Source organism: Centruroides sculpturatus, unplaced genomic scaffold (genome assembly GCF_000671375.1).
Source record: "Centruroides sculpturatus isolate CEXI.00-Female unplaced genomic scaffold, Cexi_2.0 scaffold81, whole genome shotgun sequence".
NCBI lineage: Eukaryota > Metazoa > Arthropoda > Arachnida > Scorpiones > Buthidae > Centruroides > Centruroides sculpturatus.
The window spans coordinates 789,490-806,172 of NW_019384371.1; the positions used below are offsets into that span (position 1 = coordinate 789,490).

The following is a 16,683-nucleotide window of genomic DNA, read 5'->3' on the forward strand; positions in this document are numbered from 1 at the left end:
GTAGATGCTTTATAGAGTGATAAAAAAAAAAGTACAGCCTTTAATGGTATGACTTTTAACTTTATCAAAATCAGAATCATAATTAGAATATCTTTATCAAAATATATTAATTTAAATATCCTTGTTCAATGTCATATAAAGACATTAGCAGCTTTACTAAACATAGTATTAATAAAAATATTTCTAGAGCATGTAAAACAATTTCCACATAGAAAAATAGTACCAAAATTATTACTAGAAGGGAATTTGCATTGTGAATGGAGGAAAAAAATGCTAGTTATGTGATCTTTGAGAGCACAAATGTAAAACAAATAAATCAGAAGTTAAAAATATAAAATGTGATTAATGAATTTTATGATGATTTGATTTATATAAAGGAGCTATCATCCTTTGGTAATGAAATTATTGAATTCTATAAGAGAAGCTATTCCAGAAACTGCATCCAGTGTAGTATTCTTAATTCAAAATACAATTGATCTGCAAAATGTTTAATGTATAATTTGCTAATAAAATATTTATTACCATTCCTTAGAATAAAGAAACCATATTTGGTATATATTTTTGTATAATGAAAGAAGTTTATAAAATTGTTAATGAAAAACTGAACAGTTCATGATTTTGCACTTTAATTATACAATTACTGTAGTTTTTAAAATTTTGACTTAAACTTAAATCTTTGATTTACTCAGTACATTATTTGAATTGCATGATTTTGGTTTAACATGTGATCATAAAAGTGCAACAGTGTTTTCATTTTCACAATATAGTTTTAGTTTAATATGACATATTAAAATATATTCATTATTTTATTTGTTATGATATTATAATTGTGTTGTCACTATTTTTAACTTTTTTTTAACGTAGTACAAAATGATAAATTTTCTATGTCTCAACTATACACTGTATATTTTAAACATACTTTCTTATCAGAAAGTTTTTAAAAAATGAAATATAAATAAAAAAACAAGCTTTGATGATGTGATCTCACTAAAACCCGTTATCAATATCTTCAGTAAATGAATTAAAAAAAAAACTAAGATAGAAGTTAGTAACAGAAATGATGAGACTTTCAACTAAAAAACATGAGGAAAATTTAAAAATATAAAATTACAACGTTTAACAATACTTTGTTTCCGTTTGTTCATCCGTCGTTCGCTCCAGTTGACAGTCCACAAAAATTACAATCACGGAGGCGACCTTTCTTTAGAGGCTGCTGCCTCCGCAATAAAATGCAAATATGGTTAAAAACGTCCTCTGGTGCTATTGCCACTTTCACAAAAATTCATTTTGAAGAAAATAATAAATATTAACATGGCCGACGGTATTACATTTAATAAAATATAAAAATATAAAATTACAACGTTTAACAATACTTTGTTTCCGTTTGTTCATCCGTCGTTCGCTCCAGTTGACAGTCCACAAAAATTACAATCACGGAGGCGACCTTTCTTTAGAGGCTGCTGCCTCCGCAATAAAATGCAAATATGGTTAAAAACGTCCTCTGGTGCTATTGCCACTTTCACAAAAATTCATTTTGAAGAAAATAATAAATATTAACATGGCCATTTTATATTTTTATATTTTATTAAATGTAATACCGTCGGCCATGTTAATATTTATTATTTTCTTCAAAATGAGGAAAATTATTTGTTTTTTATCAACTAATAAAAAGTATACAGAAAAATTTTCATTTATATAAAAATAGTATTAAATAAGTAAAAAATTAAATTATGCACTTTATTAATATATTGATTAATATAAAATAAAATCTGTTTCTATTTTCTACATAAATGTTAGTCTCAATTTACAAAGTTTTGATTTATATGGAATGAATCTACCATGTAAATTGAGGGTTAGGTGTGTTTTCAAATATAAATTATTAAAAATACTGTATTTTTATTTTTATTAACAAAAATTTTTTTATAAATGTAGGTATTATATGATGGTAAATTATCAAGTGCCATAGTGTTTATGTATAATCCTGTAGCAACAGATAGTCAGTTATGTCTTCAAGCAGCTCCAAAAGGAAATATTTCATATTTTGTCCATACTCCTCATGCTTTGATGTTACAGGTAAGCATTAAACTTTTAATATAAAAAGCTTTTTTAATAAAAATTTAATGATATTAAATTTTGTAAGAACATGTGTTAAGTATGCTATTTACATTTATATATAGATAATATATACATTTTCTCTCAACTTAGATTCAATTGCATTTTTAAAATTAGTTTTTATTTAGCAAAGATATAATTATGCACTTGTTGTTAGTTGATGAACTTTAGCTTGAACATCAATACATTTGAAGTACTGCAGAAAATTTTATTTGGTAACAAAAAACACTTTGAATATGTAAAAATTGACTCTCTGTAAAAATGAAGTTTTAAGTTTTGTATGTATGTAAATATGCAAGGAGAAACTTCAGTTAACATTGCAATAAAGCATAGCCTTTTTAGACAATTTTTCATAAGTATAATTTATGAGAATAAGAAAGCTATTGAAGTTTTTTTGTCAGATAGTATTAACACTATCTGGCATAAAACAAAGTAATACTTTCAGGTAATGAATTTTGTGGATAATGTATGTTTTTTTTCCTACCAAAATTAAAAAAGAAAACTATAATGTTTTTAAAAGTGATAGGATATATTACAAATTTTAAAATCATACATTGTGAGATTTGCATTTTGAAGTTTACAAAACCCAATCAGGTTCAAGCAGTTGGCCTGTGTGGAGCTAGACTCAAACTGACATGCCTTTGTGAAAGATGAATGTTATTTAAGTCCCAACACAATTCTGAACAAGCAATTAATGACTGAATATATGTATTTTTACCTAGTATGAAGAATATAATAATTACTCAATCCAGAGAGTTATTGAGTTTATGTAATACCTGAATATAGAGAGAATGCTGAGACAAAGATCAGAGGTTTGGAGATAGATTGTCTGAGTCTTCTAATGGTAATCTAGTGGTGATGGTGTTGTGGTTGTCAACTATGGAGTTGGATCAGCAGTTGGCAGTGATGAAGTTCTATGACAAAAGGTCCTACATGAGTTTTTTTAACTCTTGGAACTTGAACACAAACAAACACTCTTTCTTTTTGTTCTCTGTTTTTATTCATAACTTTTATCCAGGAATTACTTTCCATGTTAATTTAAATTTGGGAGGAGGTTTGTCTCTTTCAATGGTGATTCAAATTACTGAATAAAACAGTTTGTACCATTGTGATTTAAATGAGTTGTACAAAAATATGTTGATGGATAATTGAATTTATTTAAAATACATCATAATTTGATATAAAATTTTTTAAATTTATAAAACAATTTTAAAAAATAAGATTAGAAGTAAGTTAAATCTTAAATTTCTCATTTAAGATTTATCTAATGTTGATTTAAGAATTTAATAACTTTTAACTCTACTATTATTAGAAGTACAATGATTTCATCATTGAACATAATCAAGAAACATTTAGTAAACAAAGTATAAACTGTTGTTTATAAACTACATTCATCATTTCTTTTAATAAAATTTTCATTAGAAGACAGGATGGGATTAAAGAATCACGAACAAAACAAAGTCTTTTTATAAAGACTTAAGAATCTCTTTATAAGTGTTAGTTTCTTTCATTAGATAGACGTATGAATTATATACTATAATTTTTACTTTAGGTGTTTCTTTATTTATTAACAAGAAACATCTAGTGATTCACAAACAATTGAAATTATAGTTTATAGTTTCCTTATGTCTGATGCTTTTTGTGATTAATTTTTTATTTTATTTTATTTTTTAATCATCATATATAATTACAACAAGAGAGTTTCTGAATATCACATGGTTTCATGTATTTTTTAAAAATAATCTTATGTATTTTGAAATTACAGTANTTGTCCAGTATAATGCAGTTCTTTATATTAAAATTTTATTTATATTTCTGGTATATATAATAATTTAAAAAGCAAAAAATTATAATTAATATTTGTTATTTACATTGTCAAGTTTAAAGCAAATCAAATTAAAAATGTGGCAATAAATTGTTTTTACATTTGAATTTTTTCAAAGAGACAATTTACTAGTAATTTAAATTTCATAATAATAAATGATATTTACCAACACATTAATAATTGTAATTTGATTTATATAAGAAAAATATAAAAGATTTTCTAAAAGATTAATGCATGAAGAAACAACTAAAATACATACTCAAGTAGAAATTCTGATTTTCTATTGTATTTGACTATTAATATTGCTTAATATAGAATTATTTTATGGACAAATGGATTTTGCTGTAAAATAAAAATTATTAAAATTACTGTCAATATGCAGATATTGTTTATTGGTAAATAGAATAAAATAATGTTTGAATTTCATTTAAATTTTGAAGTTGTTGTAACAACCAATTTACAAATTTTTAAAAAGTCCTATCTTCATATAAATTTTTATCTATAAAGAAAAGTGAATTTATCATATAACATTTAAAATTTTACATTGTTACTACACTTAAGTCTAAAAAAACTCCTTTAGATGAAAACTTTTCTTTTATTTTTATAGAGGATTCGTTTACTGAGGATTTGTTTCTTCCATAATGGCGCGATTAGCTTATAAGACAAGTGTCTATTTTATCTTCCAAGAGCTGCTTTATAATGGGCTTTCACTAAATGCACAGGTATATTACATGTTAATACTCAATTTATATTAAAAATAAAATAAAACTTTTAATGTATACACTTTATTATTAAATTTATTATAATTTATATGAATGATGGATGAGTATAATACACTTAAAATATTTTCATATATTAATATATTTTTATAAATTTGAAATATTATATTATACATTAAAGCATCTTTTTATTTATAATTTAAACATTAATTTAGAATAAGTAATCTTCTTTTTCTGGAGTTTTATGAAATTTAATTTTTTTCAATGTAAGCACTTTTGGATGTACTTTGTCTATCTTCAGAGTTAAAATAAAATGTTTAATGAATCATTTCATTTATTATATAATACTGTAATTTATAAGTTTTTTTTATCTTTCATATCATTTTCTGTAAAATTATAATTCTAAATTATATTTCATTTACTAAAAAGTGTTACTAAAAAGAAATTTTTTGTTTACTAGGCAAATTGAACAGAATAAGTTGTGTAATAATTATAAAGTTTACAAAAATTTCAGTTTAGAAATAGAATGTGCTAATCTTAGTAGTAGTATTAGTAGGGTGATGATATCACACTACTATACTAATCAACTTCAAATTGTAATTTGAATATAAACAAGTAAAATGACATTTTTGGGATGAGACTGTGTCTCAGAGAGTGCGAGCGACAAATGCGCAAATCTCACACTTATGGCTGTTTGTAGAAACAGTCTCAGCATTTTGCATTTTCTTTTGACTCAGTTCTCGGTCCCCTGACTGCCTACAAGTCTTGTTTATATTATGTATGCATGATTTGGGCACCAAATACTCTATGCCAAATTGCAACGCCTGACATGTACTCCTTCATACCTTTAAGGTGTGCAGCTGTTGACAGCAGCGTGATTTTAAATTTTAACATAAACAATGAGTATTGTCTAAGATAATATATACAGTATATAACACAACTAAGATAGATTAAACAGGTTTTATTGATTTTTTTAAGGTTTTGGACTATATGTTTCTCATCAGTCCTTTCTTTATCCAACATCAATCTGGTTAAAAACATTACAAATTTTAGGTTACAATTATAAATATACATGACATTATAATGAACACAATATTACCTGAATGATGGCTTTGTATGTGTGTTATAGTTAGGCTTACCATAATATTTTTTCCTCAAACCAGGACAATTTTGAGAAAATACAACAGAAAATAAATTGGTACCTTTAAATTATGAAATATATTTCAGGAAGATCCTTCTGCTGCTGCTAGGCTTGTCTTATGTTTTGCATATTACAAGTGAGTTTTTAATATCCGAACACCCACAATGAGTTTCTGAAAATTCTGAAAAGCACAGTTACATTTCACTTTGTCAGTATGATCACAAACTTTTTCAAAAACGGATAATTTTTTATTTTTTTTTTAATTCATCAGTAAACATAGTATTTTTCTGGCATTTTGGAGATTTAATGCACAGTACAAAATAATTGCAAATGCCATCTAGCAATTTGAACTAGATTAAGATAGACATGTGCAACAATGACGTACCAGTGTAATTTTCAATGTTGCCAACTCTAATTGAAACAAAATATCTAAAAAATGAAATAATAATATCTGGATCTCATAGACTACATGCTATTATAAATTCTGTGAAAAAATGTCTGGGTGAAAAAATAAAACATCTGAATTCATTAGGCCACATGCAATAAATTTTGAGGAAAAACATCTAGACGACATTAAAAGTACTTAGGCTGAGACTCCACTAGCGTAAAAGCAGGCGTAAAAACCTTTACCATAAAAACTTTTAGTCACGTGACCTATTTGCGTTTGTGTCTAGATTGCGGTGGAAGTCCGGCTGGCAAAGTTTTTATGGTGACGGTACTATCAAAGTTATAAAGACAATGATTATATTTTACGAGTTTTTTCTGTACTATAATTACAAATGTAGTAAAAATAATATCTTTACTTTCATATATTAACTTTTATTATCGTATTATTAATTAAGATAACATACAGCACTTATAAGCTTAGCTTTTTTCATTATATATTTCTCTAAATTGAAGGATTTTTCTTTGGTCATCCATATTGTGTGTTTTAGGCATCCATTATTATAATTGGGATACTTCTTATCATAGATACATGAATACTTTCGGATGTTTTCGATAAATCTTTCCAGATCTATTCTAGAGTAGCCACAAGAGAACGTACACAAAAGCTTGTTTTCTGTCATTTTAGCACTGTGTCACATTGACCTAGATTTCACTGACTTCTGATTGGTGGATGGTACCGTTTTATGGCTGTATTTGTGTCGAAAGTTGAACACTGCTCAACTCGCTTTTATGCTGGTTTTATGACCTGCTCCAGCATAAAATATCATGGTTGCATGATTAAAAGCTTTTACAGCGAGGGGTTTTCACCCGTTTTTACACTAGTGGAATCTTGGCCTTAGATCTAGATATAAAATATTTAGATTGGCAACAGGGATGTAACAGACGGGATATTTTTTTTTGCCAAATTGCCATTTTACCCAAGGCTACACTATTTTTACTTCTTGTATATTCACCATTTTAAAAATTTTACCAAATAACCGGGACAAAATAACAAACTGGCTGGGATGCAGGGACCACATCATCAAAATGGGACAGTCCCGGTCAAAGTGGGACATCTGGTAAGCCTAGTTATAGTTATACTTTTGAAAGCTGGATTTTTATATACTAAAAAAACAAAGTAAAATGTAAATTAAGTAAAACGTAAAAGGTTTTTAAATAGAATAAATAAACATTGATAAAAAAAATACTGTAAATTATAAGAGTATAATAAAAATTCTACTAAAATAAGAAAAATAAAAAGTTGGTAAAAAGAATATTTGTATGTTCTAAAAATAAATAAAAATTATTAAAATATTAAAAAAGGGAGGTGTAACAATCACTGCATGACCTTCATCTAAACTGTTAGATGCACTATACAATGTAATATAAAAAATAGGGATGTCAGGAGGAGAAAGAAAAGGTAATTTAAATGGACTCTTTTCAGAGCTGTAGTAGTGGTTGCCAGATCTCACTAATGGTAGTGCCAATACAGTGATACCCCGAACTTACGCGATATGTGGGGCCGAGCGATAACCGCGTAAGTCGAATTCGCGTAAGTCGGGGTATAATTTTGCAATTTGTGTAAAACCCAAGTCGGATGTATGTAAGCTAATAAATATTCTCGTTAATCTTATCTCGTCTTTTGATTCATTCACTATTTATTTATTTCACTATGTAAAGAATTGATACTTTATACTAAGCTACTATTGAATATTTTGAAAGTAAACTTAATTAAACACAACAATTTCTTATATTTGTTGACATTTATTTTTTGCAATATATAAAAAAAAGAGAATATTTATTATGATTATCATTACTTTTTATATTTTAATTTATAAATATATTTTTGTTAATGTTTTTAGGATGTCAAAGCTGTTACTACATACTCCATCCACAGTACACTAAATTCCATTGGTGGAATTCAGGTAAAAAGTAATTTGATTATTAAAATTTTTTTCATTTCTTATGCTTTGATTAAAAAGTGTTAATTTTTGCTACTATATTTAATTCAATAAATTTAATAAATTTTTATAAATTTCAAAATAAATTTTATAAATTTAGTTAATTTATTATGTCTTTCTATTACTTATGTTTAGTATTTTTTTATATGCATAATTGCTTTACAAGCAATAAAAAGATATAAAATATAATAAATATAATTTATTTTCCTCTGGATTTGAAGCAAAGTTAAAAATTATAAAAAATAAGAATATTATTACTTAAAAATTTTGAATGAATAAATAAATAAATGCAGTAAATGATGTGAGTATACAATATCAAATGAATATCCAGCTAGTTATTTACAACATTTGCACATTGTATTGGGCAATGATATGAATAAACAGGACAGGAACACCAGTCACCACTCTAGCAGACAATACTAGCAACCTGTTAAAACATCAGTGCCTCAATGCTGCTTGGGTAATGTGAACTATTTGTCAGCCACTGCACTCCACTTATTTTTGTTTTTGTTGTTTTTGTTTCTGTTCTGTCCTTTAGAGTTTAGAATATAGTAGTGAAAAATAGAAGGAAAGTTTTTTAATGAGTTTTACATATTAGTGATTGAGAAGGAGGAAGTCAATAGGTTTAATTTGAGTTTCCAGGAATATGCCAAAAAAATTGAATTGCAGGACAAAAAAAAATGTTCCTGCTAAGCAGCAGATAGGCACTGCAACTCAAAGTGTAATTAAAGCCTAAGTGGTTTAAATAAGTATGACTAAGTTAATACACACTAGATTTTATTTATTTATCCTGTAGGACTGTACCATCTTATCTAAGAGGTAGAAAAGTAATATAGATCCTGTACTAGAGTTTATTCTTATTTAAACTTGCATTTATTCGTTTTTATAATTAATGGAACCCAGAAGTTTCCAAAAAATAAATATATTGTATATGCCTGTGTTGTATAATGAAATAAATGTCCTTAATCATAGGTGTATAGTCTACAAGAAGAAAAAAATCACAAACAACAATTTGCCATATTGATTCAACATTGACTAATGATTGACTTCCATTCATATTGTTTCCTGGTCATTGTAAATAATACTCTCCTGAAAAGAACATAATGTCCAGTGAAAGACAAGAATGTTTAATGTGTTTGTACAATGGGATGAACATTTGGTCAAAGACATTATTGCCCCATTTCTTTGGCCATTCACATCATTGAATGTAACATATATACAGAGAAAAGTAAATGTGTTAGAGGATGCTTCCATGCATAGCAGGTTTATGGATTTAATTAGAAAAATCCATAACCAATAATTATTTAGTCCAATAAATGTTCAAAATATGTCCATTAGCCTCAAAACATTTTGCAGTATGTTTGTTAAATAACTATTTGTTATGCACAGTGAAGAAGTTGAGGATCTCAACTTCTTCACTGTGCATAACAACTAAGCTGCTGGCCTGCTTTCAATTTCCACAACTTTTTTTTACACATTTTATTAATGAACAGCAAATTATTTTTATTGTTATAATTAATAATAATAATATTTCAATATTGATAATTTGATGATAATAATATAATATTGATACTTTCAAATAGTAAATAATACTCATTACTTACTACTTGAATTATTGTAAACAAATGTGATGCAACTGTTGCTACAAATTATTACAGAAGTCTGATATTTAAAAATTATTTCCTAATGAAAACAGTGGCTGAGGAATCGAGATTGTTAATAAGTAAAAAAGTTAACATTGAAGCTATGGGAGAAATATCATTTTTGAATGAAACTTTTAAAGTTGCATTCATCAAAGCTCTTTTATATGTAAATTTGATATACGAAAAGGCACAATTTATTAACTAACCATCGTCCGGAACAAATTTATTCCATGTCTGTGATTATGGCAGTTAAGTTCTTTAGCATCATTAATGATATTAATTAATAATGAAAGTTATGTAGTAGCAGATGAAGATCTTATTTTATATGATAACAGGAATGAATCGTATGTTGACTAACATTGTTTTCCTTACTATTCCTTCCATTAATACTTTAATTATATACGTTATAAGTTATTTGTTGATAGTGCAAAGATGATCCAATAACAGATGAGAACTATAATGCAAGTGATTATGCAGAGCTTTCTCCACAACATAGGAAAGGGAATTAGCTACATATTGCACACTAGCCCTTTCTTATGTTTTAGTACCAGTGAAGGACTAATTGTAGAAATAAGTTTCATTTAGATCTGTTTCCCACTCCTCAAACCTTCCTCTTGTAAGGTTTAAAATTTTTATAATTAAATGCTTTTGGTAACTTCAGTTAGTTTTTTAAAGATAATAAAAAAACTCAATTATATTTTATCAAATTATAACTAACTGTTATGAATATATAAAGTGAAAAATTTTGCACTACATGCATTTTGTACTATAATTGTTTTTCTAAATTAATAAAATTAATTTTAAAAAGTTATTTATTTTCTTTAAGTTTGTCTTTATTTCCATAATTCATGCCAAAGAGACGTATTATTAGCAATTATAATTGTAAGTATAATTGTTAATAGTACTTTTCTTTATTATTATTAACAAAAATAAAGCATTTTGTTGAATTTTTCCGTCCGATGGCTGGATTATTATTAAAATATATCAAAGACAAGTCTGTCCAATAAGGAGCACCATTTATTTTGCGTTTATTACTGTGTATGTCTTAAATACAAAATAAATGGTGCTCCTTATTAGACAGACTTGTCTTTGATATATTTTAATAATAATCCAGCCATCGGATGGAAAAATTCAACAAAAAGAAATTTTAAATGTACCGTCGCCAGGGGGCAGCTTCAAAATCTACATATTCCAGCGCTTTTTTAGTAGATATAAAGCAGAACCACCCATTGGCCAGATGGATAAGAAGTAAGACGTCTGTGTCACCGATTCCTTTACTTTTAATTGGATGTTTGTGTTTTTTAAAGGACTTTTTTTACCTTTTGGCGGCATGTAGCCTAAAAAGGAAGGCCTGTCGCCATTACTGTGTATGTCTTAAACACAAAATAAATGGTGCTCCTTATTGGACAGACTTGTCTTTGATATATATATATATTTTTTTAAATAAAGCAATTATTATTAATCTAATATTGATTATTTTATAGTTATAAATTAGCATTTTTTTACTCAGTATAATTAAATGATAAAATGTGTAATATATGAGAATTACTTATTTTCTTTTATCTGTTTATGTTTATAGGTTTTATTTCCTTTGTTGGGACAATTAGACATTCCAACAGGAATACTGTTACTAAAACAAGATAAGAAACCAGCAATATGGTAATAAATTTAGTACTTAATATTTAAAAAATTTTTTTATAGGAATAATAGAATTATTGTTTGAATAAGTTTTATATTTCAATAATAAATTTAACATGAAATTAAATTTAAAATTCTTAACATATGAATATTAAATTCTTGTGAGTAAATATTAGATGAATTACTGAAACAGTTGTTTCATTTTCATTAATATATTTCAAAAAAAGAAAATTTCTAAATGTACTTTTGATTATTGTATTTCTGTATTTTTGTGCATATAACTTCAGGTTAGCTGTTTGAAGGAAATGCAGTTATATGTTGAGGTGAACTGCTACACATTTCAGAGACTAGATTATAAAATCAGTTACTATAGTTAGGATTTTTTTATTGCTAATTTTGGTAATGCAGTTTAATAAAGATTGTTATTTACATAATTTTGTCACTTAACTTTGTATTTTAATATCTATTTTATTTTAAGGATGTTTTTATTATAAACTGCTCTTTTTCCAAGTTTAGACAAAGCTTCTTTTGTCTAAACTTGGTTTGATGAGTTTATAATTGAGTTACAATTGGCAGATAATCTGCACCATCATATAACCTAGGCGTGTTTTCAAATTGACTTTTAGGTATAGGTTATCTGCATGAAATTATGATAATTCTTTAATAAATTATTATTTCAAAACACTAAAAGGAATAAGTAATGAAGTAAGTAATAAATTTTTCAATAGCATAATGTCAAGACTTCAAAGAAGTCTTTAAATTATGCCTCATACCTCAAAACAAAATCCTTTAAAATGCAGCCGTTTTATTTGTTTTTCCAAATGTTTTTGGCCATTTTGAATGGTCTTCGTCAGGAACAGAAAAATCAAATGATTCTGCTTTTACTTTCTATAACAAACTTTCTTTTGGAACATTTAAACATGTTTTAAACATTTAAACCTAGATGGCAAAAACATTTAAGCCATGTTTTTGCCATCTAAGAGACTTCCTAATGAGCAAGATTGGAAATTCAGAAAACATGAAAAAAACAGGTACTGGAATAGACGCATCTGGCTACATATTCATCGATCTTTAACTTTAATGAAATAACTTACACACAACACAGAGGAGTGGCAATAAAAAGTCCTGTTTCAGGTACATTATGCAAGATGGTCCTAAGGACTTTAGAGAAAGTCATTTTACTGAAATATGCAGTACACATGCTAGTATATGCATGATATGTTGACAACGTCTTGATTATCGATGTCAAACATTCAACAATTCATCAGAGATGTCAATTCCAACCAATTTGGCCTAGAGCTTGAACTAGAGCAAGAGATTGATAAAACTGTACATTTTCAGACATAGCAATAGAAGTAGAGAATGGAGGAGAAATCACTACAAAAGTTTACAGAAACCCGACTTATAACCCGCTATTTATACCATAAATCTTCCATGACCCTGCACGCAATAAAAAAGCAGCGTTCTGGGCTCTTATAAAGAGAGCATACACACACTGAAACAAACCTCAAGACAGAATTAGAGAATTAGATCACATCAAAGAACTAATTAGCACTGTGGTGTCATCCAGAATATGATAAAGGCCATTATTAACAAAACAAGAATACATGATAATGAAGGTAATGAGCGGGAAAGAATAATACACTATGTTGGAATACATGGCACCCCTAAGCAAAATTTACAAAGAAATAGGAGCAATAACAAACAAGAAGATTATTTTTAAAAGGAATCCAACAATATACCAAATGCTGTGTACAGACAAGCAAGGTATAATTCTATAAACTCTTGGTACAGAAGCTGATACCAGGAGTTTATAGAATACTAGTACAAGATGAAAGGCAACGAAAGAGCTGTACTATATACATTGGAGCCACAGGGAGGTCATTGAAAGAAAGGATAAAAGAGCATTAAAGGAACATACAGAATGAGCAGCCAGTAACAGTAACACTAGCAACATATGTTATAGCAGGCCCAACAGAGGTCATAGTGGACTGGGAAAGAGCTAAAATAATACAAAAGATTCAGGACAAGAGACATCTAAAATATGCTGAAGCATGGCAAATACATAAGACATCAGGAAGGATTAGAGATAAACTACAGAGTCGAGTAAAGTCTCAGCAGTGTGGAGAGTGGGCATAATATGATAATTTTAGTACAAAATAAAAAAGGGGACAAACAGCAGATAAATTGTTTTTCGTTTTGTACAAACATGCACACTAGATAAGAAAATTCAAATGTTTAAATGTTTCAAAAGAAAGTTTGTTACAGAAAGTAAAAGCAGAATTATTTGATTTCTCTGTTCCTGAGGAAGACCATTCAAAATGGCTGAAAACATTTGGAAAAATGAATAAAAAGGCTGCATTTTAAAGGTTTTTGTTTTGAGGTATGAGTTATATTTAAGTACAGTTACAGAAGAGTTTAAATTATGCTATTGAAAAATTGTGTATCTGAAAAAATATAATATCTGTAATATAAAAATATTTTTCAATAAATATAAATAAACATTTAATACAGCAACTGTTATCTAAACCTAAGTGTAATATAATTGATTTATTTTGATAAGTTTATTATTGTGGTAGTTTCAATTAATGCTCATATCAAATAATTAATAAACTAAGCACTATACAGGTATACCTCGCCTTACGTCGGTAATTGGTTCCAGGAAAACGACGTAAGTCGAAAAACGACGTAAGTCGAATTTACCTGTCTCCGAATCTACTTATCACTAGGAAAGCATTTTAAATAATATATGGTTAATAAAAATCTATTTTAAGCTTACAAACAAATAAATTTTAGTTTTTAATATAGTACAAAAAAAATAATCTAAATTTACGAATGCGTGTACTGTAAATACAGTACATACTTGTATATATTTTAATATGATTTTATGTGCTTTAAACGTTTATCTAGTGATATTACGACTTCAATATTTGTGGCGGACAGACGTAAAGTCGAATAAAATGACTTAAACTTGATTTTTATTTTTCCATATACTTTTTTAACAAGCGACGTATAATCGGGAACGACATAACTCGAAACGACGTAAGTCGAGGTATGCCTGTATATATAGCAGGAGTCCTCAAAATGGCTGATATTGATTCCCAAGGGTTGTTAAGGCATTTTAACAGGTTTAAAATTACTTGTGAGGTCAATTAAATGTGGTTTATTAAAAATTATTAGTCTGATGGATTATATACAGGAGAGTTCAAGATGTAAATTTACATACTAAATAGATTTTTTTCTATGAAAATGGAGTGTGGATTAACATTGGCTCACCAGATTACTTTATTTATTTATTATTATTTCTAATTGTATTAGCAAAAAAGAAGAGGGGGGTTCTTCTTCTTAGCATTGACCCACAGATGTAGGGTCCACTATTCGGATCTACGAATGCCACTTTGATTGAGTACATCGTCTGGGTTCAGGTACAGAGCCCTTAGGTCTTGCATTGATAGCATCTTGCCATCATTGCTTCGGTCTTCCGTATGGCCGGTGGCCATTCACCTCTAGCTGGTAGGCAATATTAGCAACTGTATCTGGGGTTGATTGTCGGATGTGGCCAAACCAGTTCAGGTGTCTCTCTTTCATTTTTGCCTCAATGGGCGTGATGCCAAATTGTTGGCGTATCATGTCATTGGTGATATGGTCAAAGAGGGATACACCAAGCGTCCATGCGAGCCTGTTCGAGTCAATAAAAGGTAATGGAGTCATTGAAAGAGTTGATAGTGTAAAAGTTTGTTGACTACTAATCTGCAGTAAAAAAAGAAAAGCACAAGAACAGCTTTAATTTGAATCTATCCATGAAATTTTTGTATCAAGTTATTTATTAAATTATTTATTACAATGAATTGATAATTTATTTAATATTTACTTTAATATTAATTTTAAGTCTTAATATATACAGTGGTACCTCAGGATACGAAATTAATTCGTTCCGAAACTGAGATCGTATCATGGAAATGTCGTAAGGTGGATCATCTTTTCCCATACGATTACATGTAAAACCAAATAATTCGTTCCAACGCGAAAAACATACTCAAATTAAAGCCAAGTAATACATTTAAAAAAATAACTGTAGTAAGAAAAACAAATGAAAAATGCGAACTAATGTAACGTCGTATGGTGAGTTTTTGTTCGTATCGTGGAGCAAAAATATGTTCGAATTTCATGTCGTATCCTGAAAATTTCGTATGCTGGGGCGTTCGTAACCTGAGGTACCACTGTATTTGGTTTTTTTTTACATTTCAGATTTATGTTTTTGATATTTATTTAAATATATATATTTTTATATGTGCATTTATACATAGAAGACTAAGTTAGTTTTTAATTTTTAACTTTCAGTTCTACTCTTATTGCATTCATCTCTGATTTAGTTGAAAGTTCACCGACCGTCCAACAACATATGATTCAAAATAAGGGCTTTCTTGTCATTAGTTACCTTTTACAAATGGTAAATTTTATTAAAATATTTTATAAAAACTATGTGGAGATATAATTGCTTAAGTATTAATTGTATACTTAATAAAAAGTAAAGTTTTTCCAAGTTAGTTAAATTATTTTCCATATAAAATGTTTGATTATGTTTACAAAAACTAAACTAAATTTTTAACAGTAATGTTTTAAAATTATTTGTAAATTTTTGTCCAAATGGCAATTATATTATTAGGTTTCCGAAGACAAAGTCTGCCCAAAATGGGACCACCTCATGTTTCAGACTACACACACTTCTGGCTACCAGTAGCCTAAAAAGAAAGGTCAGTTGCCAGAAAGTCTGTAGTCTGGAACATGAGATAAATAAATGGTGGTCCCCGTTTTGGGCAGACTTTGTCTTCAGAAACCTAACGTTTTAAAATTAATTTAATCTTAATAGTGAGGTTTATTTAAATTAGCATTAAAATAAACTAAAATTATTTTTTTTTGTAGAAGAGTTTTTTTTTATAGCTTTCTTCTTTTCTAAATAACAAAATAAAAATAAAAAGTAAAAGTTGTTATGTGAAATTAAAAATTGGAATGGTACTTTTAAGTAAGAAAACACGTAAAACAATCCAAGAAAAGTAGTTGATATATTCAGTTAAAATCTAAAATTCTAACTGAATACATCAACTATTTGATATTTTTATTCAAGTTATTGTTTTGGAAAATCATTTAGTTTGTTTAATTAATAATTTGTAAACAATTGTTTTAATGCTAATTACTAAATTTATAATACTTTGAATGG

At 27.6% G+C, this 16,683-nt stretch overlaps 1 protein-coding gene across 1 annotated transcript in view; it reads left to right on the forward strand.

Moving 5' to 3' along the window:
* LOC111614894 (neurobeachin-like) overlaps positions 1-16,683 on the forward strand; it is a 278,182-nt gene that overhangs the window by 67,121 nt on the left and 194,378 nt on the right. The window contains exons 11-14 of the mRNA XM_023356276.1: positions 1,933-2,073; positions 8,086-8,148; positions 11,407-11,486; positions 15,807-15,915. Coding sequence (XP_023212044.1) covers positions 1,933-2,073; positions 8,086-8,148; positions 11,407-11,486; positions 15,807-15,915 — 393 coding nt within the window. The remainder of the gene's footprint in view (positions 1-1,932; positions 2,074-8,085; positions 8,149-11,406; positions 11,487-15,806; positions 15,916-16,683) is intronic.